The 18,732-nt window shown below is 33.3% G+C and overlaps 1 protein-coding gene and 1 pseudogene across 1 annotated transcript in view; one reads left to right on the forward strand and one right to left on the reverse strand.

Moving 5' to 3' along the window:
• Nucleotides 1-18,732, reverse strand: part of LOC145246709 (tetratricopeptide repeat protein 21B-like) — a 1,013,541-nt gene that overhangs the window by 753,543 nt on the left and 241,266 nt on the right. Inside the window, exon 6 of the mRNA XM_080108443.1 lies at nucleotides 11,221-11,312. Within this exon, the coding sequence (XP_079964569.1) occupies nucleotides 11,221-11,312 (92 nt within the window). The remainder of the gene's footprint in view (nucleotides 1-11,220; nucleotides 11,313-18,732) is intronic.
• On the forward strand, nucleotides 11,702-11,834 carry LOC145246981 (U2 spliceosomal RNA; annotated as a pseudogene).

Below are 18,732 nucleotides of genomic sequence, written 5' to 3' on the forward strand. Positions count from 1 at the left end.
GTCTGTGTCGGATATATACTCGAGAGTAAAAACAATGAAAAGAATATGTTGTCATAGCTCTACTCATCTATGATTCGATCTCTGAAGCATTTCCTGTGTGGACACCTATAGGACGATTTTGTAGCAGAAGTTCTGACTTCTGTCTTTTCTGATAATAATTGTAGCCACTTTGTGGCTTGCAGTACAAAATATAATTGAGGAACATTAGCATTTGATCTTAAATTAAACATTAACTGATTCTTGTTTTTAGAATAGTTTCCTTAAATAGATTTTTCATGAAAATAGTAGCAGACAAAGCATGAAGCCACTTTATGTAAGAAGCTACAAAAATACACTTCAGGATTAAAAAAAAAAAATAGCCAATGATAACTGTTATATGGATAGATTCCGACCTAGAAAACAGCAATTTGTTCCCTTTTATCAGAAATATCTATAATATAAAAGCGAAAATGTGTGTTTTCTATGTCCGGCAAAGGCTTTTTTTCGTGGGGGGCGGGGGGTACTGTTTCTTAGAACTTTTTATATACTCCCTATATTATAATATCTACGATTTACGAAATAAGGTTGTGTCTATCTTTTATTTGAGCGACTTTTACACACTATTTTTGCTGCATTTCCTGGTCTCTGCGTGTTTGTTTGGCTTTTCCATATAAAAAAGCGAAACTGAATCCGGAGCAAACGGGTCTTCCTGGCAACCATTCTCTATTCCACTGCCCTTTAGTGTCGTGGTAAGTTATCAGGCTATCACTTTCTTTTCCCACCTTCGCCTCAAGGCTTCGGGTTAGAGCCTACCTGCCTACCAAAACTTTTTTTTTCTTTTACACCTCCAAACACCCAGGAAACGCCGGGAACCCCCACTAGTCACTCATAAAGGATAAAATAAGGAAAGCAAGAGTTAGGAGGTTGCCGAAAGTAAATTTAAATAAACCAAGGTCCACTTTCCACCCTCCAGTTAGGAATAAAATATTAAAGTTCTTAGGCTTTTCTAACATGGTGTCCAAGATGCGCTTCACATTCATTGTATACTTTTTTATACTCAAACAAAGTGTAAGAGACAAAGTTTCTCGACTGGTTTTAACAGTATTAGATACGATGACAAAGATATCAAAAGATGAGAAAAATATGGCAACGGTAAAGATTGTATCGTCGTGAGGAGGTCTAACAAAGCCAATTATGAAATCCTTGAAAATGCTCAGAACATGTTCATAATTCATTCAAAACAAAGTTATTAAAAGAGTAATTTATGAAGTCAAGCATGCTTAAAAGCTTTTTAATACGCTATCATAATCTGATCAACATATTTCCAACAAATCGTTTCACAAAACATGGTATAAGAAATGCTATATGTGCTGATTGTGAGGAAGTGTTTGTTTATTTTACTATTTGAACTGTAGATGCAGGAAAAAAATCAAGGTTACTTTATTATATAGATGAGCTACCTTTAATACATTTATAAAATACTAGCAGGGGCGCCTGGCGTTGACCAGTCGTAAAAGTCGCTTGAATATGATATTTTAATTTATGCAAGTTTTGTATTTATTATATTATTATTATTATTATAGAGTCATTTATTTCATATTATATTGTACATAATATATAATCATGATTTCAAAAGTAAAAAAAAGGATATGATTTGAGTGTCATTAGTTAGAATCAGAACCAATAACAAAACCTAGTGTCAGGATTGAAACTATATCTACAAGTTAAGCAAAGACTCAAGTTCATTTTTTACTATGGACTGTGGAAAAAAGTGTGAACTTTATTAAATACAAGCTGGTTAACAGGATGACAACGTTTTTGACAGACAAGATGCAAGCAAGAGCGGTTGGACAGTCCACAAAGTTGTATACTCATATAGATTAACAGGTTGATTTGTTCAGGTAAGTTGTCTTAGATAGTAATGAATAACATTAAAATCATAAATTTTCCAATAAGTGCCTTTTGAAGAAGGTTGAGAAAGCCATTAAAATTTTAATTACACCCAGACTAATTATTGTAGGTGAGGTCTCACAGTAACTTTAATCGGTTGACCCTATTGATAAAATATCATGTTTATCAAAATCCAATGTTTTTATTTTTCAAGATGGCCTCCAAGATGTTGGATGGAAAATGTTTGTGCTTTTTCAATATTTTCATTAATGAACTGGCACAAAATTTAAGAATATTAATTTGTAGTATAGAATGTAATTAATAACATAACAAAATTGCTTTTAACAATCATTTATTTAACATAAGAAACTTGCGAATTTTTTAAATATTGTAGTCAGACAGTTAGCTGAAAGCATCAGAAGCAGCTGACTAAGTTGATGGTTGAACCAATAATCATACTATGATACAAACAATACAAAAAAAAAACAAATTTTAGAGATAACATAATTGTACTCAATATCCTATATTATTTGTAGATTGTTGTCCAGTCTTGCTGGCCTTACTAAAAACCTTCTCTTGCTTTCAAATTCTCAGCTAAAACTAACTCCATTGTTCACAACTTTTCTCCGTCCTTGGTTGTGATCATTCTGCTTTTAACAGCTAGATTCTCACAAATATCTTTACTTTTGCCCGGAAATCAGACACACATTTTTCTCAGCTTACTTTCACTGGAAATAAGAGATGTTTTTTTTTCTCCAACCTCTTTCTGTATACTCCAACTTGATCCCTCAGGCTGTTAACGGTTAATTATTTATGGTGTCATTTGTCTGTGTAGTACAATGGACCCATTACTTTTAACATTTTTCTTTACTATCATTCAATTTCTAGCTAATATTTCCTGGTTGTGCAATCAAATAATTCTATAATATCACAACTCATTTTTAGGGTTTCTTTTATCAGACTTGGCTTCAAGTGTTTTTGAAGCTATGAGTTTATTAGCATTTGATTGTTTTACAATGTTGATTATTGTATCTTCCAAGAATTCATACCAATATCTGAATGAAGCATATTTTTTTTTTAAGTTATTCCTAGAGAATGCACTTTGAGCTGCGGTTATTTGTAATGTAAGATGCTAACTACAATAACAGATGTGTTTGTTTTTTTTTCTTTTTTTTTTACTCTGGAAATTTTAAAACTCACCATTAGCAAAAGCAGATATTTGTCTAAAAAGAAAAAAAAAAAAGAAACCAACAATAACTTTAACCTTTCATTTATGGATAGTTTAAACTGCTTGTTTTAACATAAAATGAACACACAGCAAAGAGGGAAATCAGCCTTGGTAAAACAAATCTCCATCCTTCCTACTCTCCTAACCTTGCACCCTCTGACTTTCACTTCTTCCAAGCCAGGAAGTTGTTTTTGAAAGGAAAGCGTTTCCCAGATGATGCAGCTTTGATTTCTACAGTCACATCATGGTTGGAGGACCAATTTGGAGTGTTCTACAGAAACGTTCTCCATAGCTGCATTAAACTATGCAAGAAATGTGTAACTGAGTGGTTCCTATGTAGAAAAAGACTAATAACTGTGCCATGTTTTCTTGCTCTACTGCTATGAGAAGTTCGTCAGGAGCATTACTTATTGGACAGGCCTTATATGTTGATGCTATTGTTTAGTCTTAGCAAGTAAATCTCCTCTATGAATAAGACAGACATCATCAACAGTAATTATACTACAGCATTCACCGTTTGATCTCAGTATAGTTATGAGTGCACACTTATTTTTCTTTTGGTAAGTTTTTTAAAGAACGACAAAGGGAAGTGGTTGTTCAACTAATTCATACTTTAGAAATGTTTCCATTTCCGAACAGGATGCAGGTAATTCTGCTGAGCATAAATGATGGTTTGATAACTTTATCCACATCATAGACGTTGATTATGTTCCACACAGCATCGAGTGGCTCAGCTTTCCATTTCCGATGTAAAATCATCTTTCCATAAGTGTTGCCGGTCATTTTTCACACGGAATTCACTGACCAATCTAAAGCAAATTATTACAGCTTATTGATTTATCTGCCATTATCCAAGTCACAAGCGAAAACAAGATTTCAGAGTCATTAATAACAAATGGAGAATGCAACCATTGAATAAATAAATCAAGATTAGATTTGTCCCTAGACTAATTGGCTGGACAGAGATCTTTATGTCATTTGGACATTACAGGATATACTGATGCAATAGATATGAATGCAATACCGGTAGATACAGGGTGGAACGATAAAGTTGTCACTCTAAAGAAAACAACACCACAGCTTTATTTTAAAACTTTTATCAGAAAAAAATCAATTCAGGTAACTTTATTATGTAGTAGAACTGACCTCTATTCAGCATCAATCACTGCCTCAATACTAGTCCAGAACTGGGAGCACGCCTTTTCCACAAGCACTGGTGGGAGCTTGGTGAAGACTCAGCGGATGACAACGATCAGGTTAGCATTGGTGTTGTGGGAGGTTATGTTGGTGATGTTTTCGATGCATGAGCAAAGTCAGGGGAGGAAGGGGGCAGTGAGAGAAGGGTACAAAGTTATAGCACTCCTTTTGAAGTCAAGCCAGGGTCTCTTTGGATTTGTGGGCCAGCGCCAAGTCCTGCTGCTACAGTCAGGGTCTGTCACCAGCCACCTGATTGTACCAGGGGATCACTACACTCTTCAGCACATCCAGGTACACTTTGATGTTGACTTTCAAGTCGACTTTAAAAGATGTGAGATGGCATGATGTGACCCTCACTTAAAACCTCACCAACGACCATAACCGTAGCCGAAAACTTTGTTTTCATCTCCCTGGGCATGTTCCTGTTATTCACGGCAATCCAGCAATGCATTTTGAGGGTGCTGGCAATATTCCTGTTGTCGTAACTTGGATCAGTAGAAAGCATGAGTTGCACATCAGTGCATCTCCGATCTCACTTGATGAACATTGTGTCCCTTTCAGACATGATAGAAGGCGCCTATCGCTCTTGTGATTTGTATACAGCAGGCCAACTAGCAGGTGATCTGCAAAAAAAAAAAAAAAAACTTTTCATCAAACAGAAATGGAATCATGTCGTCTTTTCTAGAGCGACAATGTTATCATTCCATCCTGTACACACATAGAATGTGCATGAACCAATAGTGCTTTTGTTCTATAGTTGATTCCATGGCCTTGAGCCATACCATCTTCATCAAAAAACGTTTGATCAGATCTGTTCTGTCCTGAAACTTGTCTGATCATTGAATGATGAACTATTCATCTTGAATGAATTATTTATATTAATTCTTAGTCTTTATGTGATGACTGTCTATTGTACAGATTAGAAAACTTGGCATAAGTAAGATGGTTTGCTGCATGAAACTATAGAAACGTCTTTATTATAGGATGAGAATGAAACATACCCGTTCAAAGACAGATAAAACTAAGACAGTCTTGCATGAGATTTATGTCTTTTACAAAAATTAAAATTAATATATACTTCTAAAAAAAAACCTTATGTTTAGAATCCCTTTTTTTTTTTCTTTAAATCAAAATCTATTATGATTTTGGCTCTACAAAATATCTAATTTAATGGAAGTCTAAACTATTTTAATTTTCACATAGAAGGTTTAGGGTTTACTTGTATTGGGCCACATAAAAAACTCTTTGAAATACTTAAAAAAAAAAAAATCCTGAAATTTAGAGAATACTAGCAGGCCGCCTGGCATTGCCCGGTCGTAAAATATGTTTAAATATGATATTTTGATTAATGGAGATTTTGTATTTATTATTATACTAGCCTGGGTGCCCGGCGTTGCCCGGTTGTTTGAAGGTGTGTATTGAGCAAAACAAAAAAAAAAATAAATAAAAATAAAAAACAGAAGTAGTAGGCAGGCTTGAGCCCATACCGCGACAGAGGAAAGGAACATCAAAAAAAAAATTTTAAAAAAAAAAAAAAAACGTTACGTCTTTAGCGTTGCGTCCATCGCCAAAACGGAAACGGTGAGGTTTGAATTAAGGCTAGTCAATCGAAAAGAGGGGATAACTTTCAAAAATATTGGCAAAAAAAGTGACCCCCTCCTTGTAGAAATGTGCCCAGTTGAGGGTGAAGGAATTTATGTTTTTAACCAATTTTCCAATATTTGTTGTCCGAAGGGTGGAGCTTCAAAACGATACCAATCTTGTGAAAATCTGTTGCATCTGTTATAGACACCTGAGTTTTCATGATGGGTTTTCATCCTCACTTTGTATAAAACTAAATTAAACTAAATATAGCCGTCTTCTTAAAAAATCAAACATTGCTCAGGCCAAACCATTGTTACTAATCCTTTGAACAAACACATTAACCTTTATAATAATAAAGTGGCTACTCGAGTTTGATAAACAGTGACTTGTTAGTAGATAAAATAAGTTTTTTTTGCTAAAGTTCACAATAGGTTATTTAGGATGTCATCTCGAAAATAATATTTTTTCTATCATTGGATTTTGGTTAAGTTGGTTAAAATTGGATCTGCATTCCAATAATTATAGGAGCAATCAGACTCATGAAAGAGAATTTTAAAAACTAATTGTTGAATATAACCAGTGAACCAAGTGCAAGAAAAATACAAAAAAAAATGCATTCGAAGGAATAGTTAGAATCTTAAAAAGATCTCTCAGTTGGAGTGACTCAAATTGTGGGGGGAGTGGCTGGCATCCGGAAGAATGCCTCATCCTCATGAAAATTAAAATAAGAAAAGTAAAATTAAAAACTGTTGAAAAGCCTCACTAATAATGATTACTTTCAGTGTGATGATCATTTTAACAAAATCCGACAAATGGAGAGCCATGTCAAAGTCATATTCCAACCAATCACTGTGGATTGGTTCTGCTGCATGGGACTCCCTCCACTGCCCGGGTCTATCTAAACCAGAAACCATCATAAGTTGGCTCTACAAATACCTTTCCATAGCTATTATTTGAAAGAATATTTTGAACCTACTCCCAGCCTGCCAAGACAGCAGGACATCCAATAAAACTTCCAGAGGTCTCAGATATATCCACAAAAGCATTATAAATTTGGTAATTGAAATACATTATTGGGAATGTGAGGGGGGGGGCAACATAGTAGATGTTTTCATCAGCTCTTTTAGCGTATATAAAATTGAATTTCTATAACAAGAAATAAAGTTTTTCATAAATTTCAAGGCCGTTTCTAGATTCTATGAAAGACATTTTGACAGCTTACAAAGTTTTAAAATAATGTATCCAGTACATAAAATGGTTAAATTTTTCCTTTTTTTTTACTTTCATATTCAAATCTAATATTTCAGTGAGTTTCTTTTTAAAATGCATCTTTTAATTATGATGTTATGACATGAAATACATTGTAAAAATTAGCTTTGTTGATCAAGCTAACAGTTTATTAGTGTGTACATAGTATGATTTATGGAAGTGAAACCTAGCCAGTGAGAGTTGAGGATATGCATTACATGGAGAGAAATAATTTGAAAATAATACAATGGATTTGTACTGTGATTTCAGAGCAAAATTAGATATGGACAATATAAAGTGATGTGTACAAAATAGGAGATGCTGATGGTCATGAGAGTTCTTGGATCAGCATATGCAGAACAATTAAAAAGGCCAAGGAGATATGGGAGAATGTAATAAGGATGGATTTGCTAGTAAGAGATAAAGACCTGGTCAGAGATAGGTTAGTTTCTAAGTCAATTTCTAAAACTTGATATTTACTTCTGTCCCACAACAAGAAGCTGCAACACAAGGTCAGGAAAGTAGGAAAGAATAAGCCAGCACCCCTAAAAGGAGGGGCACTTGGCCTTACAAAAATTGTCTGAGCAGCCCCGTTGGAAAAGATCATTTAAAAATGGCATATACTCTTGACTTTGGAAGGCTCTGCAGGCCAATGCATGCTAGCATATATTGGTTGTTTATTTTTATGGCATATTAACCCTTTTAGGTTTATTTAATACCGAATTCAGTAATTTTGGTAAAAGATTTTTGCATCTTCAAATGGTGTTTTGCTTGATTGGCTTGTTTTATTGAAACAAAAATGGCCTACTTTAAATCTTGAGAGACAATGAATACCTCCATCTGTAAAGACACATGTAGGGGAATCTATAGTAAAGCAAGGATTGTGCAATCCATAACTGCACTTCTCTTGAAATGGTATTGTTTCAGTTCAGAAGGATCCAACATGGTAAAAAAAAAAAAAAAATGTCAGGATAATCGTGTTTGGCTTGATTTGCTTGTTTCATTGAGGAAAATTGATGTTTCTGTTTTTGTTTTGCTTTTGCAGAAAATGATTGAGTTTCGCAAAGTAAAAAAAAACAAAAAAACAATAACATCAATGCTTGGTGCATTTTAGACAAAGAAGTTGGTATCTTCAGACAGCCTAATCTGGTAGCATCTGCCAATGGTGATGTGTATAAATACCAAAGTTAATATCTGTTTATCATTATTAGTTTAAAACATTTATTGTTCTGCACCTTCTCAAACAACAGATGCGGAAAATGGGCATCAGATTCTGATATTGATGTCAAACAACTATAATTGTATTTCAAACTTAACTAGTCAAGCTACGATGACCAAGTATCCTTTAACTGCTATGAATAATCGATTTAAGTTGCAATTAAAGTGAAAAAATACTTAGATTTTTGTATTCACAATCTGTAAACAAATTTCCTTAAAATGTTAGAATATTAATACCAAAAAAGGTTTAGGTCTGTCTTGAACATGTCAAAGATTATTGAATGCAATGCAAAGAATAAAGATCAAGAGAGAAAGCAAGAAGATTTGTATTGGCAATAACAAACAAAGCATTGTAGTGAAAAGATTGAGAAGAAAAAAATTATCGGCTTGGTAAAAATCAATCAAACGTTTGGAAAAGGTTGTTTTGCCCTGATAAGACATCCAATAGAATCGTAGAACAAAGAGAAAAAAAAAAACAAGAAAAAAAGGTTTGCTGTTTTTGTTGTTACAGAAATTTCAAAGTTTGTTCCAACTGTTAACACTTATATAACAATTATATAGCAGCCAACAAAAATGGCCTACTTTAAATCTTGAGAGACAATGAATACCTCCATCTGTAAAGACACATGCAGGGGAATAAAGCAAGGATTGTGCAATCCATAACTGCACTTCTCTTGAAATGGTATTGTTTCAGTTCAGAAGGATCCAACATGATGTAAAAAAAAAAAAAAATGTCAGGATAAACATAAAAAGATTGCTGTTATCTCAGAGTTTAATTTCTTGATGAGTTGCACAACCAATGCTTGACAGTCTAATTTAGCCTACTATATAATCAATAGCTGGAGAGAAGTTATATGGATTCATATCTTCTCCAAGTGTATTAGTGAAAGTGATGCAGTAATCTGACAAAACTCAAACCAAGAACCATGGGCAACATTATAAATACTACAAAATGCTATTTCCAGAATGCTATAGCACGCACAAAACACTTACACACACACACTTTTTTTTTTTACAAGTGCGACTGTAAAGAACCCCCTGATGTAAACAGCTGAAAAGCAAATACAAATTCAATGTCAAAGATTAGCCAACAAGTGTTATATAGATTCTGACCAAGAAAATAGCAATTCTTCCCCCTTTTCCAGAAACATTGCTCAGAGTATGTGAGGAGTAAAGGAAAAAATAAGGAAAGCAAGAGACTACCAAAAGTGAACCCAAAGATCACTTCTACTCTTAATTCTTTATTTATATTTATGGACAAAATGATTGAAATATTCCTAATCTATACTATTATAACAAAGTCACTGTGTGTGTGTGTATGCGCGCTTGTGTAAGTTCTTTCCTTATAGGTTCCGAAATGGCTGAGCTTATCTTTTGCAAATTTTACTCCAAACTAATTTATATGTCTGTCAGTATTCTTAGGTATGTTTTGTACAAAAATTAATCTGATAAGTATCGAAAATCACAAAAAAAAAGAGTAACTTTTACAGGGGAATATTTTATGTTACATGTTATTAATCTCAGCAAACTATTTCTTAAAAAAAAAAAAGGTTTATTATAATCTGGAGATACAGCTTAGTGGTAGAGCATTCGACTACAGATTGAGTGATCTTCCTGTTTTGATTTCTATTTTATTAATGAGTTCAATTTACAATAAAAGAAAAGGTACCATTTAAAATTACTTCAAATCATTTCTTTGTTTGCATATTTTAAAACTAAACATTAATTAGAAGTGGCATTTATCGTCAAGCCCAAATATCAGCTGACATAATATTGTAAACAAACACCGATGGAATTTAATTATCATTATTATTTTTTTTTATTTCTTTGTTTTTTTATGCAATTAGTCCACCGGGCAAATTATTCCTCGTAATATATAATAATCAATAGAGGATTGATTCTATAATAATACAAACACAAACTGCATAAATTAAAATATCATGTTTAAGCAGATTGTAAGACTGGGCAACGCCAGTCTGCCAACTAGCTTTTAAACAAATGTTTTGTGCTTATTAAAAAAATGATATGATTAATGATTTTTTTGTTGAAAAGTAATTATTTCTTACTAATGAATACGTATTTAGCAGAGAAGAAACCATTGTCCAACAGTTCTTGCATGACATATACCTAATTGAAGCATTGCCTGTCCTGAAGTATTTAACATTCATAGTGATCTTTGTCTATAATATTTAACAAAATGTGTATAAATCAGCGTTTCTCAAACAGGGGCCACGGATGGTGCCCATGAACTAGATAAAACTGCAAATACAGTCATGAGAAAAAATATCCAAGAATATTTCAAGGTGCCACACTAGCAGGCAAACTCCAATCTTGGTCTCATTGCTGAAATGTGTCATCTCTATGTCTATTGTACAAGTATTTTAATGGAGTGTGCTCTGTTGAACTCAAAGCCCCCACAATGTAGATATTTCTAACAAACCCGACAACCAGCAAAATTCCACCCCTACATTGTAGAGATCCGAAGAGATTCTTCCCTCGAACTGCTAGACTTTGGAATTACCTCTCAGATCCTTGCTTCTCTGACTGTACTGATATGCAGAAGTTCAAGTGTAATGTGAACAGAGATCTCGCTGCCCAACTCCCTACATAGTATCCCTGTAAATTTGGTCCCAAATAGTAGCCCATAACGTCATAGTGGTATTGTGCCTTGTCTGGGATGAAAATAACAGTAAAAAAAAAAATAATGAATAAATAAAAAACCTGTAGCATGGCAAACAACCGAAACTAATATTTCATACTGAAATATGGCTGACCAAACATATTAGAAATGTGTTGAGGCATCTAAAACAAAATTGATATTTATATAGCAGTCATCTATATTTATAAATCTAAAAAAAATAAAAACATTAACTTACATGCCCATGACCTCATCAAAATATTTGTAAGCTTTTTTGGCTTGTGGATCTTTTGCAGTTGCCAATTCTATCCAACCTTTGAGTGTCAGAATCTGTAGAAAAAGAATAGAAAGAAACATATTTATTTATTATCTAAATAGTTTATTTGCATTAAAACGTTGTTCACTTCAACAAATTACTCCAGTTTTCTAAATAGATCTGTAACTGAAATATTTTAGTATAAAAAATGTCACCTATAAATAATTTTTTCATTTATTTTCAGTGTAGGAACTAGAATCATTTCCCTTGAAGATAACTCTTTCTGATGTCAAAGAGCATTTTAAACGAAAACTTCCACCTCTTCCAGTGTTTTGTTTTTGATCGAGTAGGAAGCTTCAACTTCTTCCAGTTTTTGTCTTTGATCGAGTAGGATACTTTTCTGTCAACCGTCCTATAAACACAGATTTTTCAGCCGAAGAGTACATGTTTTCTACATTATATGAATTCTTCTTGGCCTTTTGGTCAAGATCAAAGTGTAGTATCTGTTCTTCAGATGCTGCACTTCCATTTCTTGTTCTCTTTCGGTGGAGGAGAAATCCTTCACGACTGAGACAATTTTTATTTTTATACTTTTTCTCCACGTTAAAAAACGACCCTGGTGTCTAACTCTGTCCCGTGGGGAGGCATAGTAAATAGGTACATTATATGAAGATCACTGGTTCTTATTTAAAATTCATATTTCTATGTTACATTCTTCATCTGTGTTCATGTATTTCAATGGTGCCATTGATACGCCCTTCACATCTGGTTGGGGTTGCTAAACTATGCCAGCAACCTATATATATAAATTTGTCTTCCTGTTTGTTTGTTCACAATGACATCCTGGATGACATCATTTCATTGTATATATATATATATATATATATATATATATATATATATATATATATGATGAAAATAATGGAAATAGTATTCCAACAAAATAGAGAAATAAAAAGGAACAAACCGTATTATGTGTTCATCAACGTTTCGTCTTTATTTCGAGACTTCCTCTGGATGAATGAGATTAAGAAAACGTTTTTCTGAAATAGAACTGCATCACACTGTGCACGTGAAACATTTTCAAATATTTTGTACTGGTATTTTTTGTTTCTTAATCTCATTCATCCAGAGGAAGTCTCGAAATAAAGACGAAACGTTGATGAACACATAATACGGTTTGTTCCTTTTTATTTCTCTCTCTCTCTCTCTCTCTCTATATATATATATATATAGACTTATATGTAATATACTGAGTTCGTATAATTCAGTAAATTTTCATATACCAATAGGTTTTAAGCCAAAAAATGTTGAATTAAGGATTAAGCTACAAAATTATCACATTTCATAATTGAGCATTAATATACTGTGTGTGCAAAATCAAGGTAAATGTTTCTTGCATGTTTTTCCCGTTAGGGATCCCCCCCACTCTTTTTTCTTTCTATTCAAAAAATGCTACATTGCCAAAAGTGTGTTTATTCATAAAGTCTGAAGAAATGCTGGTTTTTGAAAATTTTCAAACGATATAATGCTTGAAATTGTCAAACTGAAACGAATTGAAACAATTGTAACATAAAATGAAATACACTTTTCATTGCAATCAACACCTTGTCTTGAAGTCTTGATTTTGCACACACAGCTGAAGAGAGCTTGATAAGGATACCTTAAACGGGCCTTATTATCGGGCTTGAAACCGACGGTACCAATGATCTGTCTCAACTAACAACTTTCTGTACACAAAATATAAATACGCTCTTAAAATTTGGATTTTCCTTTTAATTGAGCACTCTGCTGGAATTCTTTTTCCAAAAAAAAACTAAACATCTATATATACATATATATATATATATTTATTTGTTTATTAATTATTAGCTCTTATATCGAAAAAGTTTTTCTTTGTAATCGAGCACTTTGTCAGAACTCTTACACCAAAATACAGTAAACAAATATGTGTGTGTGTGTGTGTGTGTGTGTATATATATGCATAGAAGGTGTGTTATATAGTTATTATTATTAGTATTAGACGATACCACTTGTGCGCGTATGTTACGTGAGTTCTTATTAGTAAAGATATGAGTCTTAGTGAGAGTTCTTGTCTTATTACATATGATGTATCTTAGAGAGAGAGATGTTGTTGTAAGAGAGATTGTTCGTTTATAACTATTCCTATATTTTAAATGTTCATTACTTAGACGTGTAGATATGAAGAAAGCTCTTAGAATGATGAGATAGTGTTCAGACAGTCTTAGTGTAGATATGATGTAGATTCACATTGTGGATATGAGATGTCGAGACGTGTATGTAATGACATTTTATAACACAGACATATAATAACAATACAATTTACCTTTTTGTAGAAATCACAAACACAAAGATGAGCTTTATCACAAAACACATGATGAATTTATTTCTTTACGACCGGTCGTGATTTCCTCATTAAGAATTCAAAGTTTCACATTTTAGTTTCTGAAGTGACGTCTCGCTTCAGACGTCCGCCTGTCTCTGAGTTTTCTCACTGACCGTCCCCGACCAACTAACTCTCACTTCCTATATTGAGAAATCCATGCATCCCGGCCACGTGAGCAAAATTCACGTGTTTCAACATGCGCGACTTTGCACGTTTCCGGCATTGATTTCCCAATAACCTATTTTTTCTTGTGTCGTTTCCACAAAGGAATTCAACCTACATATCTAATTTATTAAACCCATATTTTATTATCCACATTCTTTTAACAATTGAATAGTTTATTTATTATTTATTTCATCCGAATTAACAATTTACTGGACATTCCATTTAAACCTATTGTTCTTTAAAACTTATGTCCAGGGTTCGATTTCTGCTTTCTCTTATTTTCATTTTAACTAATCTCTCTATTTTTATACTTACATGAACAGGGGACAGCCCTTATCATGTAACAGGTGTACCATATGGGGAAGGGGGAAAAATGAATGTTTCCTCAAGCAACACCGGGCAACATGCTAGGTGTTAATAAATGTCAAATGTATTTGTCTACAACTGATTTAGTTTATTTTTCTTTCCCGACCACATGTGTCATATTGTCGACACAATAAAAAAAACATACTGATATTGTTGCAATGCATACGGTCATGAAATATTCCCAACATAAGCCAAATCAAATATTGAACTTTCTATGGGTACAAAGTTCTTTCTGCAATGTTTGATATCAGGGGTCTAATTACTGAACCGTGGATGATTTTATTTGCAGGGTGTTTTATTTTGAAAAAAAAAAAATTCTGTGCAATCTGTGTTTTAATACCTGTTGGCAATTAAGTGAATGCATTCTTATGGTTATTTACGAGCAGTAATGGCAGTTTTCTATTTGAACTGTTCTTTCTTAATGAAAAAAAAAATTACATTTTTGAAATTTTCATAGAGTTTACAACAAAAACTGTAAAAAACTGAGTTATATTTTAAACAAATTAACTTTTACTTCAAATTAATCATTTTCAGTTTGTTTAGCTTCTATTGATGCACATTTAAATTATCAATGAAATAATTACTGTATATAATTTATATAAATATGTGTGCTAAAGAATTAATGATAAATGAATAAAAAGACTTCACCATAGTAGAATAACCTCCCTATTCATCTGATATTGCTCAGTGTGATTTTTCTTTTCTTTTTTTTTTCTTGAGGTCAAAGCTATTGAAATGTTGAAAATCAAGCAGGTGGGCCTACCAGACAAATTGTTTTTGTAATACATAGATATATGCATGAGAAAGTGAATTTAACTCGATGTTTTAAAGAAAAAATTATTTAGCTTGCTGTTTTAAATTGAAATAAATTGTGCATGACACTGGTACACTTTGTATGGCAGTAAGGTACTATTTGATTTTGCATGATACAATAGTTTACTGCTATTGCATCAGGCAGTATAAACATATGTTTGAGATTAATACAACATTGGTCATTGTTAATTATAGAGCCATGGTGATCTATCTGACTTATAAAACTCACTGAATGTCTGTCTGTCTCAATCTTTTCAAAGTCTATCACCTTCAAGATGAAAGGTTGCAGGGTAGAGTGAAGCGGTTCAAATGATTTCATTTTTTGTGGGGAGTTTTTATGGGTCTTTAGCCTAAATAGTTGCTTAGGTGTCAAAATTGAAAGAAATTACTATCTAGCAAGTATACTGCGTCAATCATTTGCCACAGCGTCTCAGCGCACATGCATTGATTGACCTGGCATATTCTGGCACATATGGTAAATTTTCAATACTTTCTGAATGATTGCCCTGGTAAAGCTGTGGTTAGCATGAATGGCTATTAACAGTAGGATTGAGGTTCAAATCCCATGCAATTCTTTTTCTTGCTTTATTTTATATTCCTACATACTTGGCTTCATAATGTTATTATTCAATAATTTAACAAAAAAAAAATATATCTATGGAAAAAAACATACAGAAAAATGTTTATAATGTATGTACCTGTCATGAAACAAAATGTCATATTCCAAAAATGTCCCGAAAATTAAGTAGATTTTTATATATAGAAAATCAATTTTTTAAAGGATTTTCAACAATTTTAAGAGTAAATCATCATTTTGCAGGAATAAATTCCTATTTCAATCACATAAATCCTTTCAATTTTGTAGTATGTAGTAACACAAGTAAAAATGTTTTTATACTTTTTCATCAAAACAGATAATTAAAAAAAATGATAACCCATTTGAAAACTTAGATTGTAAACAATAAATGTAAATTGGAGGGGACAGCTCCCGGTATGTAGAGAAATGAAATGAATTAGGATCAAAAATAATATTTATTAAAGGAAAATACTGGAATCGAACGTAGTGAACAAAAGTTGAAATGAATACATATTATTTAGATGCGATTCCAGGAATGCAGTGAAATGTCCATTATAGTAGAAATAACAAAGATAGGTCAGAGCAGGAACAATGGAAACTAAGGAATGTTCTTTGTGTGTCAGAACACATGTTGGATTGGTTGTTTTTGTTGTACGGCATATCAACCCTTTTCAGGTTATTTAATGCCGAATCCAAAGATTTTGAAGAAAAAATTTTTAATAAAATATATTTGTTGTTTTCAAGTCGGTTTCTATTTAACCCATAGTTGGAACCCTAACATGTACTATCACTCCGGGTCAGAGCGGACCTGAGAGCAATGGTAATTAAAGGGTGGCTCCACACTCCCCAAAGCCCGCAAGCTGGGGCCTCAGCACTGGATATAGTTTAAGGTCATATCCAGGACCACACGTGTTGGAAGCATATACCACGTGCAAAACAGGCACATGTAGGGCATGTTCTGACGTCACCAAGAAATATGGATTCAATATATACAGTTAGGTTAGGGTTCAAAAGCAGTTAGAGTTGAGAGTTAAACGAGGAACGAGAGTTAGCCTGAGCTCCTTCAGGAAGCGAAGGAAGGGAGGAGAAGACAAAATGTAGAAACCTAATGCAGCATCGAATACCTGATCATTTTCATCACCAGCTGAGATAAATATCTTCATGTTGTTTGTCTTCATCGTCATTTCAACAAGGCAATGTGTGTCTTCAGTTATTATATAACATCACACCGTCCCATCATCTTGAATAATGGACTTTATATGAAACCCCTTCCAAAGTGTTGACTGTATCAATAATGAATCTCCTCTACAGCTTTCAAGAACTACCCATTACACATCTCTCTCAGCTTTCTATTATAAATGTGAACTCCCCAAGTAATTGGGTCATCGTCACTGTGTAACTCTATTACAAACGACATCTCATCATCATTATGTGCCCCCCCCCCCCGCTATACAATATAAATATTGAAACTAATCTCATAAAACTCACTGTGTCTGTCTGTTTTCATATTTTGCTTTTGGTTTCTATTCTGGCTGGTGGCACTCAAGTCACAATTTATTTTTTACTTTTGAAATCCCGACTATATATCTGGATAAATTTAAATATCATATTTAAGTGTACTTAATGATCAGGCGACCCCTGCTAGTATAATATATAATTTGAAAATCGATATGGTAAGTATAGCTAAAACTACTAATACCACTTAGGTTTTAAAGGTAATTTTTCTCATTTTTCATTATCATATCCAGCTTAATGTCTGTTTACATGCTGGCATGTGTTGGATGGATTTTAAAAATTAACTTCCAAATTAACCTATTTTTGGTTAGATCTTTATTCCTGTTTCTCTCAGATCTCTTCTTATTACTCCTTCCTTTTTGTTACTTGGCCTTACTCCTGTTAACTAACCCTGCTACCTTAACTATACTACATCTATTAAAACCAGCCACTCTCATCCATTCTTTCAATGAGACCAAACTAATAAAGTCTCCTGTTCTGCACGTGTCTTCCTATACTCTCTAGATATGGTCTTCCTCTGAGGTCACAGATCTCAAACAGTCTGCAAGACTCACCTTACGCATTCAGCATTTTATTATCATTTCTCACCATACAACACATATCCTCAACCTTAAGATAACAAATATTAATTCCTTATATGAAAATGAACGCATTTTCTAAAACTGTCAGATGTATGGGGAAAAGAAGTAGTGTTATTCCCCAGCGATCCTGTCAGCTAAACAATGGCAAAAATGTATTATTTGGATTATTCAGAATACTGTTCTCATCTTCACAGTTCAGACGATGTAACCTCCAACCTTCTTCAGATATATATATTTTTACATAGGGGTCATTATTTATCAAGGCCAAGAGGCCACTCGATGATAAGGGTTAATGGGTGTACAGTAGTCAATGGGATAATATTGTAGTAATCGTTAGTAGTGTAAATTTGGTAAATTGGATTGCTTAAGGGGGTGGTTCATCAAGAACTTGTTTACGTTGGACTTGAAGACAATCAGATTGTAGTCAGCTGGAAAGCAAGCAAACGGAAGAGAGTTCCACAGGCGTGTAGTTCTAAGAAAGAAACTCTGTTCATGGAATCTACACTTAGGTTTAGGCATGTGGGGGGAAATATTGATCGTGGTTTAGCAAATTGAACTCGGGAATCTGCACAGAATTTCGAATGGAACCCTTTATTTAATCCACAAGGGCAGAATGCTGTTATTCCATCAACCATTACTGGGTAGAAGTCTTAAGTAATTCACAATTGTATTTTCATATCACCCACAATGAGGATTGGCAAGATACAGCTAAAGAAGCTCAGAGGTTGCATCAGCCAAAACATTGTGAGAATAACACTCACGATGAGAACAGTAGTCTGGATAATCCAAATAATACAAATTATCATTCCTCATCTCAAAAATTCAGAAACATAATGGCAAAAATGTTCCTCACAATTGTTTTTTATTTATTATATTATTATTTTTTTTATTTTGTATCAGTGTAGTATCATGTGAAAAAAGACTACGACATGACAAAAAAAAAAGACATCCAAATGAATGAGAACTAATGAGTTTCAACAAATTCTTTACTCAAATTGTAATTGTTTGACAAAATGATCATGATTGAATTTCAGGCAATCATGTATTAAATACAAGGAACAAAGTTAACA

Source organism: Euprymna scolopes, chromosome 24 (assembly GCF_053919585.1).
Source record: "Euprymna scolopes isolate OS-2025 chromosome 24, ASM5391958v1, whole genome shotgun sequence".
NCBI lineage: Eukaryota > Metazoa > Mollusca > Cephalopoda > Sepiida > Sepiolidae > Euprymna > Euprymna scolopes.